This window comes from Helianthus annuus, chromosome 5 (genome assembly GCF_002127325.2).
Source record: "Helianthus annuus cultivar XRQ/B chromosome 5, HanXRQr2.0-SUNRISE, whole genome shotgun sequence".
NCBI lineage: Eukaryota > Viridiplantae > Streptophyta > Magnoliopsida > Asterales > Asteraceae > Helianthus > Helianthus annuus.
This window is the reverse complement of record NC_035437.2, coordinates 15,510,584-15,534,841: the sequence shown is the minus strand read 5'-3', so window position 1 is coordinate 15,534,841 and position 24,258 is coordinate 15,510,584. Positions and strand designations below refer to the sequence as shown.

Below are 24,258 nucleotides of genomic sequence, written 5' to 3'. Positions count from 1 at the left end.
AATAATTAAAATACATGTTGCCGAAATATGAACAATTCTGATGGTTTGGTATTGAATAGGAACACACGTTGGACATTGGATGTGTGGTTTATCGAATGAGAGGGGCGTTACTGGCGAGGTGTTGCCTGATCAAGCACGCGAAATCGAGGATCTGCGTAAGAAGTACCTATCAAAAATGCTCCTAAGCGACGTGAACACGGAACGAGGCTAAGTGGAACGAGAAGTACAAGAATACGCACTTTTGGACGAGGATGATAGGGTGAGAATGGAAGACAATGCAATTGATCGGATTGCTGAAAGGTTGGGATCTGGCGTGTAGGTGGACAACGGAACATAGTTAAACTTTTTGTTAATATACAAACATTTTGGGTCATATAGATTACATGATGTGTTAGCGTTTTGGCTAAGTTGTGATTATGGTGTAATTTGACTATGTCAAGCCTGATTACAATCGTAAGTTGTTTCTGTTTTACACCTTTTTATTCAGGTGTTTTAATGAATTTATATTGCGATTTCCCACAAAAAAGAACGCGTATTGAGCAGATGGTTTTTTACAAAGTAAATGATCTTCATGATAATGATGTATAAAAAAAACATACCAACTCCTTTGCAAATTAAGACACTATAGGCAAGTAAATAACACAATAAAGCTACACATACATAAATAAACAACATGAACATATGAACACCATGAATAACACCCAGAACTAAAAATAACACCACAGGTTTGGAGAATAAAATAAATAATTTCTGTATAGATAAATAACACCATTAACAACAAATAACACCCTGAACAAGAAATAATACCACTGGATAACAATGAATTTCTGAGGGAGGACAAATAACACTATTCAAATTGCAACGTACATAATAAAAACACCCTGAACAAAAAATAACACCATTGGTTAACAAAAATAAACATATTTAACAGAAACAATATATAAAACATTGTCACCGGTAATATTAAATTCGAACAAAAGCAAACAAAATAAGACCATGAGTGTATGCAAATCCGAAAAACAATAAAAAACCAAACAATGTACCAAACAAGAAGAAAGTACGTTAAAAATAACGAAATTTTTAGACATCTCTAAATAACTTACTCCTCTTCCTCATCCTCCTCGTCTAATGCATCCACATCTTGTTCACCCATATTTTCTTCAACTTCCACCCATTCATCTTCCTCCTCGTCAGCTTCGTCAGCTTCTTCACCGTCATCCTCAGCCATAGCTTGTTCTTTAGTACTGGTAGGGTTTTTGCAAGTACGTCTGTTATGCCTGTATCTAAAACAGTTTTGACACTGACGGCTCTTTTTACCCAACTAACTTAATGCAATTTCACATTTGGACTTCATCCGTTTAGGTTTACCCATACCTTTGAATCTTGTTCCAATGGGAACACGAACAATTGCATCAGATGGTTTTGTGTTACCAGTAATTTCGGCAAACCTTTCACGACGGCTCTTAGGTGGAGCATTGACGACCAACTCATCCGCAGTTTTGAAATAATTAACAACATGATCCCTGAACGAGCATAGCGCATCAAAGTTGGTGACAAGCTTGTTAATAACGGACTCTGTAGAATATGTGATCTCACGTACAACACGGTTAACTTCATTATAACGATCCTCGGTCTCATTGATACCTAGAATAGCACCAGGGGCACTATTTGGAATAGCCTCCCGTGTCCAACGTCGTAATATATAGCGTTGGGGAAACTCCCTAATGTCAAGCATCCTTAGCACACAAAAGATGTGCGAGCACAACAACCCAAACTGTTCGAATCTTTTGCATGTACAATACACAGTCATGTCGTCCTCCCGCATCATAACCTATAAAACACCATTAGAAATTTAGAAGTTTTCATAAATAACACTACAAAACACCATATGCAACTGGAAATAGGCAAAAGCTATACAATTTTCAAAAATAGCACTACAAAACATCATGTGTATACCTCGAAGAAAGTAGTGCACGGTTGTTCCCAGTCCTTCACAAAAAATTAACGAAGTCAGCCACGTTTTCCCACTTTCCGATAGCACATCTGTGTATACCATTTTGTATCTCCAACTGCTGGTCAAAAATATAGTGCGTGTGAATATCCTGGAAGCTTGATCCTCCAAAACAAAGTCTTCAGCCCATATTTCAGCGTTGGTATTTCTGGTGTCATGGTCATTCTTCCTGTGCTCATGTCTCTGAGCTTCAATAGCAGAATCAAAATACCCGAGAAATTCGACAAGTGTGCAACCCGGGTTACAGAACTGTCCAAAGAAATGGTTCTCACTCTCTGAACGAGAAGAGGTACGCATAAGCCCGGACATGACCTCCTCACGATAATAAGCCGGTATCCAAGTATCCCTGATTTGATAAAGTGACTGCAGCCACTCATGATCAACCAAGTTAAAATCGTTCTTTATGGTATCCCACTCACTTTCAAACTTAGCAGGTAGAATTGAATCAGTCCACACAATGGCACACAGCCTCTTTTTGAAATCTGTATTATTGCAGATTGTAGCACCAACCTAAAACACCATTGAATAACATATAACACCATAATCACCAAAATGTATGTAAAAAGTATAAAGAAAGGTTAAAAGGACGAACAACTAAACACCTTAGCAGAAAGCTTGTCCATGATGTGCCACATGCATAGCCGATGTCTACTCTCAGGCCATGTATCTTCAATAGCCTTCTTCATGGCTGGGTCTTGGTCGTTGACAATCACCGGAGGGGCACGGCCAAATGCTTGACGAAACACATTTAGCAACCAACTGTAAGTTTCAGCAGTTTCGTTTCCTATTATAGCGGCACCAAGAGTAACGTTGCGATTGTGATTGTCGATACCGGTAAATGGAACAAACATCATGTTGTACCTAAAAACAAATACGGAATAAAAACACCATAAAACTGAATGACATATACTGAAGAAAATAAGCTGTAAAAATCAAAATAAATATAATAATTACCAAACTTACTTGTTACGACGATATGTGGCATCAAATGAAACAACGTCACCAAACACCGAAAAATTCCTTTTGGCATCTTCATCTGCCCAAAACAAACCCCTTAAAACCCCACCTTCGTCTGTTATATACTCCATTGAAAAGTTTGGCATGTATTCTTTCTTCCTCATAAGCCGTTTAATCATCATATCAGCGTCAAACTCAGATATATACTTATTCAGGTCTCGCTTGAAATTTTTAAAATCGTTTTTGGTTGCCCCAACCTTGTCAAACCCACCATACAATGTCCTCATGATATTAAACGCTTTGACAGGTCCAATGTTCAAGGCACTCAACGCGTTAACGGCTTGCTCTTGCATATAGTTCATACCTCGGTTAGCGGGGAGTAAATGCCTATCTCCCTCAGCAACAAAAAAGTGATTATGTGCCTCATTGAAAGAATATACCTCGTATAGATTCGAAGGCATTAACTTTACACACATACGTGCTTCGCACCCCGTCCTTATAGAAGGAACACGGCGAACAGATTTCCTCTTTGACCCATTATTTGAGGTGTCAATCTTTTTAGATGTATCGATCGCCTTCAAAGGTTTAGTCCCCTCCTTTGAGCAAACGAACCATTTAGATTTTATAACACCATGATGCGTGTATTGAGAAGACTTCCTGGCAGTGAAGCCTGAAGCCATTGCATACTTCTGATAAAAGAGGAATGCGTTGTTCACCGTATCAAAGGTCATCTTATCCTTCGGTTTAAGCGATTCATCTACCTCCGGTAAATAAGTCTTCTTACCGGAGTTTGGAGACAGATGTAGTTTCCCAAGCGGTTGATAGGTTTCAAATCCTGCGAAAATAATTAAATTGATTGATTCTACATAAAAAAACAATAAAACATAATATGCATAAAATAACACCACAAAAAAACTGTTATAAAAAAACATCCTCTATTTAGATGAAAAAACACCATGAACGTATGAAAACCCTGTAAGGAACAACACATGCAAAAAAACACCATGACTCATCATCAACTGATATAAAAAACACATACCAGCTTCAACTTCGATAACATACTTAAAAACACCATGCACATATAAAAAACACCCTGAGCGGGTTACACATGGAATCATCACAAAAATTTCGTATAGTAAAGTAACACACATGGAAAAAACACCATACAGAGTACCAAAGTAAAAACACCACAACAAATATGCAAAAACACCAGTGCAAAAAAAAAAAAAAAAACACCATACTGAGTTATAACCGGTGTTCATGAAAATTCCAATAAAAATAACAGATGATTGAAAAATTGACAATTACAATTAAATGAACAATGTTCTTGCATATTCATTACAATTACATAATAAGCTGCGAATCAAACATACAGAATTACCTTGATCGTCGTTCTCCATGAAGAAAGAAAGAAGTATGAATCAAATTAACAATTGTATGCGTATGCAAACTCTATACGTGATCAAATAATAAACTGAAAGCGATTATATAAAGATTAAGAAGAGATTGAGATAAGGTAAAGATTTAGATGAATCTGAATGATTAAGAAGAGATCGAGATAATTTAAAGATTTAGATGAATCTGATAATATATTCAAAAATCGAATTCCCTAAAAAAACTCAGAAAAATCGGTTACACAGATTTGATCCTTAATTAGTTTTATTGGTAAAATTACTAATATAACCTTGATCTAATGAAATTAATATGGAATGATCTAATGGCTGAGATTCTTTCTCACACTTTAGGCTTTTTTTACAGGATCCTCTACCTGTAAAAAATACTTAAAGGGCATGTTTAAAAAAAATACTTAAAGGGCCTGGATTTATTAGCCAAAAACGTTAAAGTCCAACTGTTTAGAAGCCCAACTCTTTCGAAACCCAATTGTTTTTGTCAATTAAATTCAAAAGCCCAAATGTTTTAGCGTGTAATGGATTAGTGACTTGGCGCATATCAATAAACAAACATAGGGTATGTTTAGCAAAAGTAGTTGTTGGCTGGTGGCTGGAAGCTGTTAACTGGTAGCTAGTAGCTGTAGCTTTTTAGATATATTTAGTGTTTGGAAGAGTAGCTGGAGCTTTTAATAAAATGTATAAAATGACCAAAATGGACATAACTAAAAATTTAAAAAGTTTGTTCATTAAAATGTTCATTATCTTTAAAGGTTAAAAAAGTCATTTTTTCCCTAAAAGCTTGTAGCTCCTTCTAAAAATTTAAAAAGTTTGTTCATTAAAATGTTCATTATCTTTAAAGGTTAAAAAAGTCATTTTTTCCCTAAAAGCTTGTAGCTCCATTTTTTTATACTCAAACCATATCATTCTCACACATTTTTTATACTCTCCAACCACACCCACTTCACTTTTTATTTTTTATACTCTCAAACCACACCCCCTTCACACCGAGCAATGGAGAACCAACCCCGCGAGGCCAAGAAAAAAACTAAGGGACGGGTCTCGAAACCGTCTCGTGATGGTTCGAGCGGTGCAAATGCTCAACCACAACCCCCTTTCGGATACACTTCACAACCCCCGTTTTTTTCCAACAACCTTCACACCCCTCGTTTTACAACACCCAACAACCCAATTTCGGCTATTTTCAAAATTTGTTATCAATGGACGCTTCTCCTCAATCCCCCGCCTTCGACCCATATGGTTTTCGTTCCCCACAAGTTCCATCTACACGAGGAAATGTCGAACGTCCTCTACCTGTTTACGACGACGAGGACGATGAGGTAGTGCCCGAAACTCAAAATTTGGGCGACGAGGACGAGGACGATGAATATAATGTGGATGAAGACGCGGGCAACGAAGAGGGGAGTGCCGCCATCAAAAAGGGGTATTAGGGGAGTATTAGAGGGGAGTTGACGTGGCACTATTTGGTTGGTTATGTGTAAGAGAGGGGACTCACCTCTTAGGTTGAACGTAGTGGGGCTTGATATACCGCCCAAAATGGAGTTCGCGCCCTTATAGCGCCGGAAACACCGCCCCCAAGGGCGCCATGTTTCAGAAATTTGGGGGAGGCGCTATTATCTTCGCGGCGTGAGGGAGGAAGATGATTAAGGTTGGACCAATCAAAAAAAGGTTAATGTTTTTATAATTATTTAATAAAAACGAAAATTAATAATTAGGTATTGATGGGTAGGGGCTTTATGACTACGGGCTTAAATGCATAACGCCCCATAACGCCCACCCGCACACGTGGCGCGCCACATGTCGCATAACGCCCCCAAAAGGGCTTTATGACTACACATGGCCTTAGGTGAGCACTCCTTACACCCTAACAAAATACAGGGCCACACATGAAAATGGAAACATACAGGCCCTTGGCCTCGGGTCATTGCCGGATCAGATCACAAGTCACTCATCCCGATCCACCCAGTCCCCGTAATTTGCTTGTTTTTTTTCTTTCTAATATAATTCAATTTGTTTATAGGGTTTACATTTTCAAATATAGTTAACGTAATTAAATACAACATGTTATACGAATTCTTGTTATTTACTCCAATATTTTTCGGGAATAGAAATAATGTGAATATTTTAACGCGAATGAATAATCTAATATTTATTTCCATAATTCCTTAGATATGTTGACAGATGTTGTATGATGGTAAATTATCTTTATACAATATATGATAATTCAGATGATTAACTTTTCTTTTTATCGACAAATTTCATTTTTATTCCTAGGACTTAATCTATGAATGTTACGAAACATAATTAAAAAAAAAGAGAACAGTTCTAAATGTTTTATTGAATTAACGAGTAATCAATAATTCATTGAATTAGCATCTTGCTTTATCTTTAATCATAGCAAAGCTTTTGTACCACACATGCTTTTATGCAAACAATTAACCAAATTTGTCCGGTTGGACTCTGTTGAGCTGTAATTGTTTTTCTAATTCTTAATAATTAAAAGAAAAATCGTAATTTCATATTATAAAAAGGTTGGTTTCACATTCACATATGTGACACTCACATCTAAGTGTGAAACTATGTGTTTTTGTTTCAACTTTTGTGGTGGGAAGAAGAAGGCCGAGGAATCGGTCACACTGGATAGATCATCGGTAGGCCGTGGCGGTGTCGGTGGCGGTGGTGGTGGCAACCATGCTGAGAACAGTGGTGGCAATACCGGTGGTCATGATGCGGCAGGCGCAGCGGTTGTAGTGGCTGGCGCAACACATGTGGCTGACATGGGTGGGAGTGGATGTGGAAGCTCTCATGGCGGTCATGGTGGCGGCGGGTATGCTGGTGGTGATGGTGGTGGCGGTGGTTGATGGTGGTGGTATCGGGCGGAAGATATAGTTTGTGTTTCTATTGCTTGAAAATGTTTTTTTCTCTTCACATTTTGTTTATGTTTTCTTTGTGTATTTTCGGCATGAAGCTTGTATTGATATTACTATTTATTGAATTCCTTATTTTATTATTTTTAATTTTAATCACGGACTACATTTGATTAGTGTTAGGTGTTCAAGTTTATATGTTTGTTAAGGATTTGAAATTATTATTATGATTATTACTCTAAGGTGTTAAAGTTGATATATTTGTTAAGGATTTGAAATTATTATTGTTACTCCAAATTAAAAAAAATATATATATCATAATACTCAGTAAATCTCATCAATAGAGTATGAGGAAGATAAAATTTAGAAAACTTGCCTCTACCCTGTTGGAATAGAGAAGCTGCTTCCAGTAAGACTCCTGGCTCGATAGTAGTTTTGTATGAAGACTTAGACAAAAGACACATAACACTTAGCAATCGGGACAAAGACTGATTGATGCATATACCCCCTTGTTTTTCAGCTATTAACACCACTACATTATGCATGATTAACTGTCCGCCGCTTTTAACGTTATTTTCACAAAATTAATAAAATAATGTTAAAATTAGTATAAATTAAAAAAAGAAATGAGAGGGATAAATTATTACACCAAATTAAAAAAAAGAGATGAGAGGGATAAAAAGGTGGAGATATGACCCATCTTATTCTAATCCATTTAAACCCACCAATATTGCAAGGCCCACACTTTATGGGTTTAATCCGAATCTTAAACAAATATTCGTTTGTTTAAGAATCTTAAATATATGGATGGTTTTATGTTATACACGTTGCTTATTTTATAAATTAAGGATTTGATCAGTATTGTTTATCAATGAGTAATACGTTTGATCTTTTTCATTAACAGATGCTAAAAGTATGCTAAATGTATATAAAACGAATATTTTTTCCTTTTTACTTTTAAAGACATAAAGAGAACTCAAGCACCCCACACACCTTCGTATGTTTCTTTTTCTTCATCTCCCAAACAAATTTGTCGGACCTAGCTCCCTCATCGACTTCTAACCTCCCTCTCACCAGCTCATATATGGGCCCAAATCGTATTCACCAACAGTCTCCCTCTCCACCGTACTTTACAGATGGAATAGAGGGGAATTAGAGATTTTGAAATCATTATTGGTGTCTTTAAAGCTAAAGATGAACATGGTAAAGGGGAATTAATAGATAAACATATGTTGGGTCCCATAGGTGATGTATTACTATACTATGATACCACTTATTGGATGACATGTGTGATATTTCTAATACCAGTTACTGGATCCCATATGTGATGGATAATGAACATCATATAATAACTTAGCTATGAACAAATGATTTGAAAATGTTAGTTTTGTAATGAGGGAAGACGGTGACATGACTATTTCTAACGTACATATTAAGATCTTTGTTGTCCCCACCGAACCAAGGGCACAGCTATTAAGGGGCCCTGCGCGGGGGGGGGGGGGGGCGAACTTTTCGCTCAGTAGTGTAATGTATGTGATTTTCGTATAGAAATTTTTGGGTGTATACGTTTTCGACCCCCCCTCCCCGGTTGGAAATCTCAAGTTTCGCCACTGCACCGAACGTTAAACAATACCATAAGCTTATACACGAGTCGAACTCCATACATCAACATACCTGACGAATTTCCTTTGATATGTCTGTATAATCATCTAAAAAATAGAATGAATTGTTATATGGATTGACAAATGATTTGAAGTTGTGCACCAAACTTTTCCTTCGACCTTTGAAAAGTTTGACACATTGTAACGAGTTTGACGCATCATCATAAACTTTCGTATAAGAACTAATTATACAATGGCCTGTCAAATATGTGAAGTTGGATGCACCGTTATAATGGGTTGTACATGTTGTTATAAACATGTTCATCAAAACCACATACGAACCTACTCTATAGGGTCCAGGGTGAACCCACCACCCAATAACCTTTTATTTTATTTTATATGTAAGGTAGACTACCGTTTTTTATTAACTAGTGATTTTCATCTCGCGCGTTGCGCGGGTGAATTCGGTGTTAGATATACTAACGCATATTCGTCTTCTTTAACCGCAAACCCAACAACCCCACTTGATTTCGCTTATTACTTTTCTTTAGAACCCATGAGTTAGTATGTAAAGGTTTCAAAGTTTCCATACATTTGGTGTACACTTAATATCACATGTAGGTTCCTCTAGAGCTGGTAAATGGTAAATTTTCTTACATTCCTAAACACATATCAATATTAACAATTTGATGCATAACTCAACATTTATCATCACCGATTTAAGATGTCATCCTAATGACCACAACGGAAAAATTACTAAACATAATACTATTTAGACTACAATAGACTGCATTTAATTTACCAAGCAGATTTGCAAAGCTTAAAAATGGGTCAACTAAATTCAATTTTAAAGTAGATCAATCGAATTCTTTGAAACGACAAACAACTAATACATGTCACGCACTTAAAAAAAAACATAAGACACAGATTAAAAGTAGAAAACATAACACGATGTACACAATCTTAGAATGCATATCAGCATACCAAGTCGACCAACAGAAGAAAGAAGTGGGTCAATCAAATTCAGATTTCAAAAGCCCTAATTCTTTCAGCATACAATGACTATATATATGTCAAGCCAGCTACACTTTAGTATATGATAAACCCATCAGTAAAAGAAATAAACATGTCTGCCAACAATCGTTCTAGGCGACTACACTCCATCCACAATCACCATTTTAGTGTTTGTCACCGGCGTTTCCGACCCCTATCACCAATGATGGCTAGATACATACCATAACCAATAGCTCTTTACCACTATCATCGCCATCAGATAAGCCCTATATAACTAACCTCTGATGCGTTAAGCACTTCATCACGCATGATTTCGCACTTGATGTCTCCGCCATTAGTGTGGAGGTAACCGACTATGAACATACAGAGATTACATAAACAGTTTTTAGCAGCGACGTAAAGATGCAGATGAACTGTTCGACGAAATTCAAAAAAAGAAACTATACATACCATTTTTTAGAAGCCCAATAAGCAGTTTTCTATGTGTGAACCTCCGTTGTGCGCTGTCGCGCCGGACCACCGGATGCAACGGCGTCTTCTTCGACAAACTATCGCCATCACCGGCGGCAGAACCACTGCCATGAAACACCGTCGCAACCCACCGTGGAAAAGGTTCTCTCTGTGCATTCTTCTATTGCGCTCTCTCTTTCTCTGATATGATACCGACGAGATTGATGTTTGAAGGGTTTGGTGGTTTTCTACCACCGCCCCCTACAGATCAGACAACGCATGTCACATTTGGTCAAATACCAGGAGCACAAAAACTACTAAAGCACAAATTCTAATACCAAAACGAAAAAAATCGAACCTTACAAAGAAAGCGACGGACGGTCACCATAGGCATTTCTGTAATTCCCAATCTCCCGCCGGCAACTCCTCCATCTCCTCTCTCAACGCCTCTGGCTGGCCATATTCGGGGTTCTGTGACTCACACTGGTCTTTTAGGCTTGGGAATCCACCAGAATGTCGAAACCTAGAAACCACAACCGTCACGGTCGCCGTCACCACCACCATGGGTGGCCGGTCGGAGACGTGGCCGGTTTTTCCATCACCGCCGCTCCCCTCTCTCTCTCTCTCTGTCCATCGCTGCTTTCTCTACCGTTTGCCGCGTCAAAACCACCCAACCAACATCACTGCCAAGAGGGTGGCCAGCCGGACGACGACTCTGCCTTTCTCTCCACCTCTAACCTGTCTCTCTCTTACTCTTCTCTCTAATCCTAGTCTATGTGTTCATACAGCAAAAAAATGACAGGAAGCGTTGGAAATCCCTAAAATACCCTTCGTTACTGTTCAAAGCTTTGAGTTTTTAATATATAGGGGAATTCCCAAGTTTTTTAATGATTACCCCAGAGAATTTGTTGTGTTGCTTAAGTAAACAATAATCAATTGACCAGGGTTCAAACAAACCTTCTTTGCAGTTTTCATGTTTTTTTTTCCTTATCCCTTGTCAGGGTTTTCCAGCATTTTTTTTTTCATTGTTCTCCTTAACCAAGTTTCAAACCTTTTTTAAGAGATTGTATTTTTTTTCTCTTACTCGGTGCCATGAAAATTAACATCTATTTAAATCGTTTTAAATAATTTTAACGAACTTAAAGGTAAAAATACATGGATTTCATTCTTGTTTTGTAAAATATAAAATAAATAAATAAAAGAGTAAATGCAATTTTACCCCCTGGGGTTTAAGCCAATTGGCACTCTGACCCTCTCCATGGAAATAATTGCAATTTGCCCCCCCCAACGTTGCTGTTCTGTCGCAATTTTACCCCCTGCCGTCAGTCAACAGTTATTTGACTGTTATAGGTAAGGGTATTTTGGTAATCTTACCCCATATTTATTATTATTATTATTATTATTATTATTATTATTATTATTATCATTATTTATAAAATCAAATTATCATCATCATCATCTTCAAATAACCCAGATCCATCATCATATTCCATTATTCCATATTCAATTTTCCCCAAAATTCAAGATCCATACACCAGAATTCAAGAACATCATCTTCATCTAGCTCCGCCCTCTTGTTCACCGGCAACCGCACACCCACAACACCTCATGCTCCCCCTTACACCATTCCCACCCGGTTTCGTCTCCGGTGAGACTCTCAGTGGCAGCAGAGAACAACAGCAGCAACAACGCCGCCACCACGGCGGCGATGGCGGCGACCAGACGGAGAAACGACACAGAGAGAAAGAAAGAGTGAGCTGGTGATGACGACCGACGGCGACAAACCAGAGCCGCAGCGGCGGCGGGTCACGGCGGAGCACGGCGACGACGATGGTGTTGGGGTTCTGCTGCGACGATGATAGTGGTGGCAGACGACGACTAAGCAGCGAAGGCAGGAGTTCGATCAACATGTGAGTTATCTTGTATATTTGGATCATTGGTTAAAATATGAAGTTGTCTTCATCCTTGATTTTCTTGTATTTTGTGACTTCTGATTAAGTGAGAATGATGGCTTTTGGTTGACTATTTGTTTTGAACTCTCTGTGATTTTCCTTTGAAAATATGAAATGAAAATTGTTAGTTTGTTTGTATACTGTAAAATTATGTTGGTTCATCTTGTGCTTCATTTCGTAATCTAAGTGGAAGAGTTGATAATTTGGTTAGTAATTTGAGATTCCTTGTTATAACTATGGCGTTGTGAATCGGTGGGGTTGGTGGTGGTTGTGGTGGTGAATGGCGGTGGCAGTAGTGGTGCCCGGTGGTGATTATTGTGGTGGATGAGAGAGAGAGACATGAGAGAGATGGTTGTTTGAGTTCTTGATGAACCATTGTTCAGTTCTTGATGAACCATTGATAAAATGAGGATAAGTGGAAGATGGTGGTGGAGATGGGTGGTGGCGGCTGATGGTGGTGGGGGTAAGGTTTGCAAGAACTGTTTAACACCGAGGGGTAATATTGCTGAGTACAACAAACTATAGGGGGTAATAAGAAAAGACAATTTAGTCATTTTACACCAGGGGTAATATTACAGAGTAGAACAAACCATAGGGAGTAATATGAAAGGGCATTATAGTCATTTCACATTCTAGTTAACAGATCTGTTAACTTATTTGACGGCAGGGGGTAATATTGCGACATAACAACAACGTTGGGGGGTAAAATTGCAATTATTGCTATGGAGGGGGTCAGAGTGCCAATTGGCTTAAACCCCAGGGGTAAAATTGCAGTTTACTCTAAATAAAATGTCTCGTCCATGAGGTTTGGCCACTAGATGCGGAAAAAAAACCTTTTAGACGAAAGTCGTAAAATTGGCCAAACTTCATGGACAGAAATGACATTTTACTCAAATAAAAAAATAAAAAGCTATTTTCCAAGAGGATTTCTTAAAATGTATGGAATAATTAACAATCATTGCATGAGTACGTCTTCGTTAGGTCTTTACATCATATATATTCAAGTATTTAACTACATTGTATTTTACAATGTTACTCTTGACGTTAAGTTGATAGATATCCAAGCCTCAAAAAAATTGATATTTAAAAAATTATGGGTCTACCATTAATTAACACTAATTACCACAGTGAATCTATATATATTCTAAAGTTTAGTTATATGTTCTATTTTAAAACCAAAATTTATGGTTGTATTAAATGCATCATCCTATAAAAATCCTATTAATTGCATTTAATTTATATTAAATAAATAAAAGATAAGATAAAAATAAAATAAAATAATTATATATCAATAATCATTAAAATTAATATCATCAATAACACATTATACTAAATAATATATTATAGATAAAGGTAGATTAGTTTAAAGTTAACTTTGATCTTAATTTGTTTTAATAATTGGTTTAAAGATAATTATTCCAAACTTATGATTATTCTATAAAATGATCTTTGACAAGGTAACCATAAATTTAAATTTCGAAGTAACTAATATATTAAAAGTAGCTCAAATATAATTCGTAATAAAAACACAACAATATATTTTCAAAGAAAACATATAATAAAAAAAATAGGTAAAGGGATCCAAATGATATCAAATATTAAGAACTTATCCATGATATTAGTATCAGAATTTAATTGATTAAGATAAAATTTAAACCGAAACATCATAAGTATCATAAAAATATCATTAAATTAAAGTTAAAAAGTAAAGAAAAGAATTATTATTATAATATTAAAATAATAAAAATATATAAAAAACTATATATATTATTAAAATATTAAAATTACTATTTGTACCGATACCAAACAAGACCGTACCGGTATTTTCGATACCAGTACCGGTTGACACCAAGCTTATCCCACCCCGTGATACTAAAAAATCATTAAATTAAAGTTAAACAGTAAAAAAAAGGAATTATTATTATAATATTAAAATAATAAAAGTATTAAAATAACTATATATATATATATATATATTCTAATATATTATTAACAAGATTTTGGCTAAATTAATTAGATTATTATAAATAATAATAATAATTTACAAATAAAACAACACAATTTGCAACAAAGCAATGCATGAAACACCATATTAACATGTAGTACAGTACATTAATGCTAGAACCTAATCTATACTATATTATAAAGCATTTCATAAGGATACCAACCAAATTTAAGTAATTACAATCTTTTATACTTATGGTACAACAACTTAATGATGTTAGTAAGGGGTGAAATGATCTTTCTACATTAATATTAAAAAATAAAAAAAATAATTATCTATATCTATATCTATCTATCTATACTATATTATAAAGCATTTCATAAGGATACCAACCAAATTTAAGTAATTACAATCTTTTATACTTATGGTACAACAACTTAATGATGTTAGTAAGGGGTGAAATGGTCTTTCTACATTAATATTAAAAAATAAAAAAATAATTAAATGAGAATATAATCACAATTAATTATAATAATACAATAATAAGTTCGGTTCTTAAATTCAATTAATAAACGAAACCTATTTGGATAAACCGCAAAAGCACTCCAAAGGTCCAATTTCAATCAATATGTAATAAATTTGACCGATTAAGGAATCCCCTATCATTGCTATAAATTCACCATTTCACTCAACATCAACTCCTTTGTCTACTATTGTGCGAGTTAGAGTCGAAAAGAAAGAGATAAGAAAGAGATAAGTTGATATGAAATTTATTTATCTTGGTGGAAAGGTGTGTTCTTTTATACCCATTTCAACATTTATTCGAAAAAACTTTGGTTTGTTTCTTAAAATATTCAAATGGGATAACAGTTTTCTTTTACATAATCTATGAGTTTATATTGATGTTTTATTATGTTTTTGGTGATTTAGTGGTTTTTTTTTCAAATTATGATTTTATATTACATATAAAGTATACACACAGGTTATTGGATACAAAAAGACAGACACTTCATACTTCATCAAGGTACCCTTGCATGACTATTGTATCTGGAACCATTTACCAATGTATTGTTTAATTGTTCATAAATTTATAGTCTTTTTCCTTTTTGCAGCTTCATGTATATGGAGGTGTAAAAGGGTGGGTACGAGAAAAGTTATTCATTTTGAGATTAGACATTTATTTGGCCTATTGGTATTTCCTTTTTTAATTTCTACTTTACTATTTTTTTTAAACATATGATGCTTTTGTGTGATTTAATTGATACTATATATAGGCAATATAGATGCAGAGGAAATATTTGAGGAGGTATTGTTTGACAGGATTGGGCAGCAAACTTTAAGGGCTCGGATGTTTTCAACCCGCGCAAAAGATTTAAATTGATTGCGTTTATCTATACTATCGTATAAAGCATTTCACAAGGGTTCCAACCAAATTTAAATAATTGCAACATATTATGCTTATAGTACAACAACTCAATGAAGTTAGTAAATGGAATTAGTCTTTCTACATGAGTATAAATTGATAAATACAATTAAATTGATAACTTTATAAATTAAGTATTGTTAAATACTTGATAAAGAATTAAATCATTTGACTTAGTTGAACATCATCATCTTCCTCATATTTACATTGCTTTTCCATTTCAAGTTCTCCATAACCGATTACTTGATTGAATTTTATAATTAAGTCATTATTATTTGGTTTAGTAATTGCTAAACATCATACAAATAAGGTTACAACCTTTTTTGCAATTTTATCAGATAGTTGATGAACATCATATGAAATAAAAATAAAAATAAATAATAATAATAATAATAATTAAATATAAGAAAACTTAATCAACGTTATTATGAATTTAATTATAACTATAAATGCTTTTAAAACTTAAAAGATGCTAACCAATTAGAAACGAAAATTACTAAAAGGTAATTTCATGGGGTATTATTATCTATAATACCTAATAATTGCAACAATAATGATTAAATAATGAACTTAATTACAGATGGTTTAAAACTCAAAAGAATGCTCTTTGCATCTTACCTCAAGTCTCATGGAATAAGGTTCAAATGATAACCATTGCATAATTAGGAACCACTTTTTAGCCCTTGGATCGTATTTTGATGGTTGAGACCTTTAAGTGCAATATCTATATCTCTAAGATAAAGATAATGTATGGTAATGAAGATTTGGAGCAGCAAGAGGTAAAAACAGCCCGAATTTTTCCTTTTATAAATTCGATTCGATTCGTGAGTGTTAGTGTGTGTGTTTATATTGATTAGGGTTTCATCAAATGCAATGTGAGGGTTTCCAATCGGTGTTTATACAAATAATATAGAACCCAATTTTTATGTATGTGTATGTAGTGTGTAGTATGGGGTCTTGCTTACCTCATTCAAGGAATAACAATGAAAGACATGGGTCATTGATTTCGAAAAACTCCGCCCCTTTGTTCGCCTTCTTCCTGATTTTAAGTTACGGTGAGTCAATTTCCTTTTTTCTGATTCTAATCGATTAAGAACTATACGTGATTAACCAATGTATTGTGGTAGATTTTATGTTTCTATTGCAGTATTTGGATTGAATTGACTGTTGCAATTTAATAATCGTCAGTTATAGTTCGTTTTTTGAATATAGAGAAACACTGACTTATTTAAGGTGCTTGATTTGGGTGAATAGTAGCAATATAAACTGCTATTGTAATTTGGTGTGATATTCAATTCAATATCAGCAACCTAATCAAATTGTTCCCTAAACATAGAGTAAATGTGTTCACCAGCAAGGTAATAATATGTACTAATTTTCAATTATAAGAGACTTCTAATAAGGAAATATAGCTATTAGGTTATGTCAAGGTAAGCATAGTTTATAAAGAATATGTTGCAGAATAAAGTTAATACAACATTTTAGTAATAAATAATAAACTGCTTTCTTATCTATAAAAGGGAACAAAACCTGCAATTTGACTTTTAGATGTCAAAACTGAATTTATATGTATATGTGTATGTAGTATAATATATATATTTAACATCTATTTTACACCATCTAAAACAATGAAAAAGAAAAAATAAAAATAAAAAAATTTGAAAACTGTGACGTCTTTTGAAGAGGGTTGAGAAACCACACGTCCATAGAATTGAAGTTTTGTGAGACCACATGTGGTGGGGCGCAAACCTCTCTCAAAGCGTCTTAAAAACGCGGGGGAACACTGTACCCTCGGGCGTTTTGGGCCTTTTTTTGACTGGTAGTGCTACCACAAAGCGCCGAACGAGGAGTGGACTTTGGTCAAAATAACCATGGTCAAACGGCTAACTTTAAAAAAAACCGGTTTTTGTTTTAAAAATCTATACTATATTCGCACTTTCGTACCGTGTCACGCACTATCTATATCAGTCGTCATTCCAGAAAAAAAAACAATAACTATTATGCATGTCGTGCATCGCACGGGTGTTCCCCCTAGTATAATCTAAAATTTAGTTACATGTTCTGTTTTAAAATCAACATTTATGATGTTTTAAATGCAGTACTTAAAATAATATTGATTAAAATAATCTATAATATATTAAAAAGGAGAAGTGATGTACAAGATGGCAATTTTGCCATGCGTATCAATTTTAAAGCAACATGTACAAGATGTTTAAAGCCATTTAAAAAGGAAGTTCTATAAAATTTTAAGACATCTCAGGGTTAAAATGGAGAAATCGTCCTCCCACGTTTAATTCCCAGAAACCCAATCGTCAAACTTCAAGTGTAGAAGAGGATGACTTAATTTCATTCACCTTTTCACTTTCTTTCTTTATATCTCCCAAAACTCAAAACCCTTGATAGCAACCGGATCAAAACAACGTACACCACACACACAATGGCGACTACAGCGGCTGCCGTCCGATCAATTTTCCGGTCATCATCCCTCCGTAGCGCAACGACGCGTGCATCCTCTCAAGCCAAAGCCGCCCGCTCTCCTTTTCGTATCGGTAGCCAGAACTCTCTCTCTAATCGCATCTTTAGGTAACCACCATTTGATTTTTTTTACCCATGTTGAGTGTATATTCGGAAGCAATTCCGTATTTTGATGTTGTTTGTGATTTCAATACAGATGATTACAACTTATATTTGATCTGAATCTGTAGATATTTAATCAAAATTTGTATCTAAATTCGCTAATCGGTGTTTTGATGTTTGAAATCAGTATTTGCGTTTAGTGCTCCGGTGACTGGCGACCACACTTTTAATCAGGTCGGTTTTCTGTGACATAGCTATTATTTATTATTTCAATTTCTAACCCTAAACTGATCCTTGATATCCCTACTCTTCCTTGAACATCCGGTCATAAAACCGGTGATACAAGTATTCCGACGGCCCTTGATTTTTGTTCCGGCTACTGTTACGTTTGACCGGATAACATTAATTTACCACTCCCACTTCATGGCCGTTACCCCTTTATGTACTTTATTCTATTTTGTTCTTTGGTTTTTCGTTTCATATCTGTTTGTTGATTTACTGTTACTTCCCAACTTTGTTTGTCAGGCGAGAATTTGGATGACAAGAGCTGCAAGAGTTCGATCTCCAGTTTGGAGAGTTAGCAGTAAACACCCAGGTCATCTCTCTCTATATATATATATGTGTGTGTGTGTGTGTATGTGGGTCTGGTTTTCGTTTCTTATCTTTTTTTTTTGTGAGCATAGCGCGTAAAGGGTGTTTGGATTTATGGTTTGAAAGGGATAAAGTGATATGGATAATTAACAAGATAGTGTTTTTGATGTGTTTCTGGTGTTTGAGGTTGTAACAATCAGATTTTTGAGGGTTTATCATAATATTATTTAAGAAGTTAATAGATAATATGACCAAAAAAGCACACCTTTCGCGTAGAAAGATAATTTGTAAATTGTGACTGATTAGAATTCTCTTATGTTAGATTAAAGAAAGGTTTTACTATGGGAATTTTTTTAGTTTACCCTCAATGATAGTCCTGTTGCAGGGGGTGATGTTGAGAAGTGGATTGATGTGATTCGGATCGGGTTAGAGGGTATAACGGTTAATGATGCGAAAAAGTAAGATGTATAATGACTGATTTGATTAATGAGGTTTTTGATTGTTTGGTTTAACGGTTTGATGTTTTGATTGTAGATCGTTTAATGGAGTCTGTTCTAGGCTCGAGGATATGCTGGATAGTTTGTCGACATTGCTTTCGGAAAATTCTGTGTTGAATAAAGACGAGTTGCTTCAGTTGGCATTTGCTGCTATTCAGTTAGTTAATTCGGTAAGATTGGTTTAAAGAATTTATAAACCCTCCCAACGCGTGGGTTGTTATCGTTATCTTTATTCCCATACATATAGATAGGTGGCTAAGAAGTGATTGATTGCAGGTATTTTGTTCCATGAACCAAAATCAAAAGGAACAGAGCAGGCACATAATGTCGAGGTCTTTCATCTTTTTCTGTTGCGATTTTAAATGTTTTTGTTCTTTATTATTGTATGAGTTTTTGGTCTTTATGGTAGTGCCGTATTACAAAATCATAAGTCATCGACTCTCAACCTCTAAAGCTGTGGAAGAAGCTATCGACTCTCAACCTCTAAGCAAGATCCAATCGCAGGTACGATTGACATACGTATGCATCCAAATTTGTGTGAAACGAATGAAAAAGATTGGTTCTTTGTGTGAAACGATCCTGTTATACATTGAAGGGGAAGAATGAACCAACACCGACATTTTTCAGCAAGATATGATATTTTAACTCATCCAATGAAGAAACTCTTAAGAGACTTGTGAATAAGCTTAAAAAATCACCTCAAGAGGTTTTTGATTCATTGAAAAATCAAACAGTTGATTTAGTGTTCACTACTCATCCAACTCAGGCTATTAGGAGATCTTTGCTTCAAAAACATGGAAGGTATGTTCTATAATGCTTTGAATAAGTCTTACTTTCATTAAAAGAGTTGTGGGTAGGCCTGTAAGCGAACCAATACGGATGTTCTTAATAAACGAATGAACATGAACAATATTTTTTGTTCATTAATTAAATGAACAAACATGAACACATGCTTCGTTAGTTTATATATGTTCATAAACGTTCGTTCACTTAAAAATGTGTTTATGTGTGTTCATTTACCTTCATTTATCTATGTTTAAGTTCGTTTAATATTCATTTCAAGCTTTTAGGCTGTTACAATTTAGTCTGGTTTTATTTAATTTATTGTTGCATATTGTAATATGATTTAAGGTTTTCATATGGTAGTGAGTTCTCTCAATGATTTTTATGGGTTAGTCATGTATGGAGAGTCATGCGTGCACATATGTTAAGATATTTGATTTGATAGCCGTTGCTTATGTTTACTTGCTTAAACCTGTTGTAGACAAGAAACTACTAAGGGGAAGGGTGACTACATGGGCATGCATTAGCGGCAGAAGATTTCGTGAATTATTGAATAAAACCGGAAGCTTTATGAACTCCTTTAAGTTTTTTTTTTCTGTAATGTATGTTTTTAGACTTGGCATACATGTTTGTTCTTAAATTTTGTGTGGTCGGCTTATGGTACAAGCTCTTATGACGTTTTGTATGGCTTCTCTTACATTGTCTTTTGGCTAATTACCTTTTATCCATGCATAAACATTTTTCCCGAACGCACCACAAAATGAAGGACACTAACTGTTGGTCATGCCGTGCATCGCACGGGCCTACCCTCTAGTCATAGCGAAAGAAAAAGTTGAATACACCACTGTTATGAAATGAATACACTACTATATACATTAAACTTGGCCAACTAATATTGGTCATGAATGCACTCAGATTTAAACCAATGTTGTAATTAATTTGACACATTGATATTTACATTTAGAGTAAACTGTAATTTTATCCTCTGTGGTTTGGGCTCGTTGACACCCTTACCCCCTATTTCCAAAAAATAATGTCTTCATACCCCTTGACAATGGCCAATTTAATCGACCTTGGACCCTGATACCTAACGCTGTTAAATGACATCACCTATCTGTTACACTTGATGCGAAAATGCATTTATACCCTTTTTTTCTTACCCCCTGTTTAATGAAACCACAAAACGTTTTACCCCCTGCGTTCCTCTAACACATTCCCGCCTTAAATGTTTGACCCTGGAAAGTCAAAATACCCTTTAACAATGACCAGCAAAAGTCAAATGTGCAATTTAAGCATAATTATCAATTCTAATGTACATACATTGGCCAAAGTAAATGTAATATGAACAAAAATAAGGATGTAATGAAACATTTCCTAAATGAAACATTCAAATTCACAAAAACTAACTTATATATTAACTTAGATAGAGTAATTAGACATTAATAACTTAGATATTCAATTAGACATTAGTAACATGATCTTGGTAAAATTTACTTACCTAACATCAAGATCATCAGGAATTAAAAAAATTCATAAACATAATAAGTTAGTAAACATAATATAAGGCTACTCTTGATGCAAATGTCTTCCAGGGCCAACTTGCAGGTCTAGCAGAGGAAAGTACAAGATTGGGTTATCAAAGATAGTGACAACCACGTGAACGATAATCTTTGGTAGGGTCAAAGTGACCCTAAATTTAACTACAAAAAAAAAAGTTTACAAATTAAGATAATCGGATCAAAACTTATGAACAACTTTTGTACAATGTTCTGTTTTACATAATTAACAAAATGTGACCCTAAATTAGCATAATTAACAGAATGTTTAACATGTGCATTTAACATAATTTACCCTTTTTTGCAATAGGTTCTCTTTAAAACAGCATGAACAACAGATCCTCTTTCTAAATTAAAGATGAAGGGGTATGGTCCCAAATACCTCACGAAGGCATATTGGACCATACCACAAATAAACCTCTTTCAAAGAATCTTGTGCGGCAGTGCACTGGTTCTAAAGAAGAGAACTTAAAAGAAAGCAGTTATCAACATCCGCGCTCCAAGATGGAAATAAACACATCCTGGCGCAAAGTCCACATGCCAGGAAAGTCAAATAACATCCCCGCGCAGATATCACCCAGACTTGGACAAAAAGTAACTTTTCTGTTACAACAGAATTTGCATGAAGCAAAGCCACATGGGATTATAGCTGTAAGCCTTCTAGAAGGCCTTATCGTGCATCACCATTCGGTTATAACCAAATGGCCACGTGGCATCATCCTTGGCACTCCCCAAAATCATGATGATGGCACCAAATTGAAGGAAGATCCACACTTGCCCACTTTCCATGTGGCATCTCCCTAGCCGTTGATCATGACCACGATCCGTGTGCACACACATTCGTTAGTGATTAACGGTGGAGAAAATAACCGCTCACGAAAATTACTTTCTGTCATCTCTCCCGTTAACAAATTTTCCCGCCCAAACTTCGGTTATAAATATGGATATTTCAGGTACAATTTCTCAAGTTACTCTCACTTCACTTTACTATTACTTCCTCTTCTTCATCAAAACTTGTACTTATTCTCACGCCAGAGGGTGGTCACGGAGAGAACCCCCATTCTCCCCGTGGTGAGTCTAGCGGCTGTTTGTTTTGCAGTTATTGTTCGAAGAAGGAGATCATTCACCCCCGAATCAAACGAGAAGACCTAACTCTTTTATGCAGATTCAAACCCTTTGATTCAATTGATTCCGATCGATAGAACCACTGTTTCTTCATTGGCGCCCACCGATTTCTCAATTTTTATTCACATCTTCTCGTTATGTTTTACTCTTCCACCTCTGTTTTTCAATGGAAGAGACTCCGACAAATCGTCAATCCGGCCCTCGGCCAACAAATTTCCCACACAAAACCCAAGTCGAAGGGATTGTAGAAGAGGCTTCGGATGATAACGAGGTCCAGTACAACGTTAATCATCCAAACGACCCTGTTACTCCAGGAGCATAACCCAAGATCCCGATAAGTTCAATTTTACCTCCCGGTGAAACCCCTATCTCGTGGTATGTCAGATCCCAAGGTGCAATAAACGTTGTATATGCACAACTTTGTGCACAGACTACTTCTCCCACTCAGTCACGAAGACCCGCATCTCGTGCACGAGCACCGTCTACACCACGTGCATCACACCATGAAGCACCATCGCGAGTACATTTGGAAGACAGAAGTTTACTCCAGATATCCTACAAGGTATGAGTCTACTCACTCCAAGACTCGACGAAGAGATTATCATGATGAATCTTATTCCCATCGAAGGCAGTCGGGTTCATTCTCGGTTGGGCCCGCGTTCCTACCAGAAGCGGGACACCCACACCGACGAATATGACAGAACATACCAGGAGGGTGATAATACAAGTGTGTTCAGCCGGCTACAGCGAGACCATGCAAATTATAGACCCCACGCGGTTTGTAACCCGGATGCAGAACATGACTACAACTTAATCTACCGTCCGGCAGAAGCAGCTGAGAACTCAAAGTTCGTTAGTGAAATCACTTTGGCTCCCCTCGAAAAAGCGAAATTACCATCAAACGTCGGAAAATTCAACAGTATGTAAGATCCGGATGACCACCTTCGTGTATTAACCAGCGTAGGTCTGGTAGGTGGTTGGACATTACCTATGTGGTGCCACCTATTCGTCCAAACCTTAACAGGTGCAACATGGTTATGGTTCGATAATTTGCCAGTAGGGAAGCTGACGTCGTGGGTAGATCTAAAAGAAAAATTCCTGGTTCACTTTAGCCAACAACGAAGATCTATCAGAGGCACGGTCGATGTGATGAATATTTGGAGGCGTGATGATGAGAGCCTGGAAGACTTCATAACACACTACAACAAGGAGGTGCTAGAGATTGGGGATGTCTATGAACACTTGATTCGAGCACAGTTCAAGTATGCAGTGCGTTGTGATGACATGATAAAGGTTCTGTCCGGAACAGAGGGCTTACCCAAGAGTTGGGAGAAACTAATGGCTGCAACAAAGGTCTACGTGCAAACAGAGCGCAACTTAAGCTCTAACAGGCCACCGCCACCTCACAATCGTCCGCAAGACATGAGTGGTAGCGGTGGAAAGAAATTCAAGAAGAGTTGGCGCGACTTAACTTCTGGAACATACTCGTCTGACGACGCT

The 24,258-nt window shown here is 36.0% G+C and overlaps 2 protein-coding genes and 2 long non-coding RNA genes across 4 annotated transcripts; 2 read left to right on the top strand and 2 right to left on the bottom strand.

Moving 5' to 3' along the window:
• Nucleotides 1–1,321: 1,321 nt before the first annotated feature.
• On the bottom strand, nucleotides 1,322–4,368 carry LOC110942739 (protein FAR1-RELATED SEQUENCE 5-like). The gene is made up of 5 exons (XM_022184503.1): nucleotides 4,350–4,368; nucleotides 2,975–3,830; nucleotides 2,614–2,872; nucleotides 2,054–2,521; nucleotides 1,322–1,831 (listed from the first exon to the last, which is right to left on the bottom strand). The coding sequence occupies exons 1-5, from the start codon at nucleotides 4,366–4,368 to the stop codon at nucleotides 1,322–1,324; spliced, it is 2,112 nt and encodes a 703-aa protein (XP_022040195.1).
• A 2,588-nt stretch (nucleotides 4,369–6,956) lies between these two features.
• Nucleotides 6,957–7,238, top strand: LOC110942737 (glycine-rich protein 2-like). Its single transcript, XM_022184502.1, has one exon. It carries the CDS (start codon nucleotides 6,957–6,959, stop codon nucleotides 7,236–7,238), a length of 282 nt encoding a protein of 93 aa, XP_022040194.1.
• A 2,561-nt stretch (nucleotides 7,239–9,799) lies between these two features.
• LOC110940070 lies at nucleotides 9,800–12,407 on the bottom strand. Its single transcript, XR_002592793.2, has 3 exons — nucleotides 10,668–12,407; nucleotides 10,310–10,570; nucleotides 9,800–10,212 (listed from the first exon to the last, which is right to left on the bottom strand). It is a non-coding gene; the product is annotated as an uncharacterized LOC110940070 (long non-coding RNA).
• A 2,116-nt stretch (nucleotides 12,408–14,523) lies between these two features.
• LOC118492529 lies at nucleotides 14,524–15,807 on the top strand. The gene is made up of 3 exons (XR_004894174.1): nucleotides 14,524–15,230; nucleotides 15,319–15,398; nucleotides 15,481–15,807. It is a non-coding gene; the product is annotated as an uncharacterized LOC118492529 (long non-coding RNA).
• Nucleotides 15,808–24,258: the final 8,451 nt, after the last annotated feature.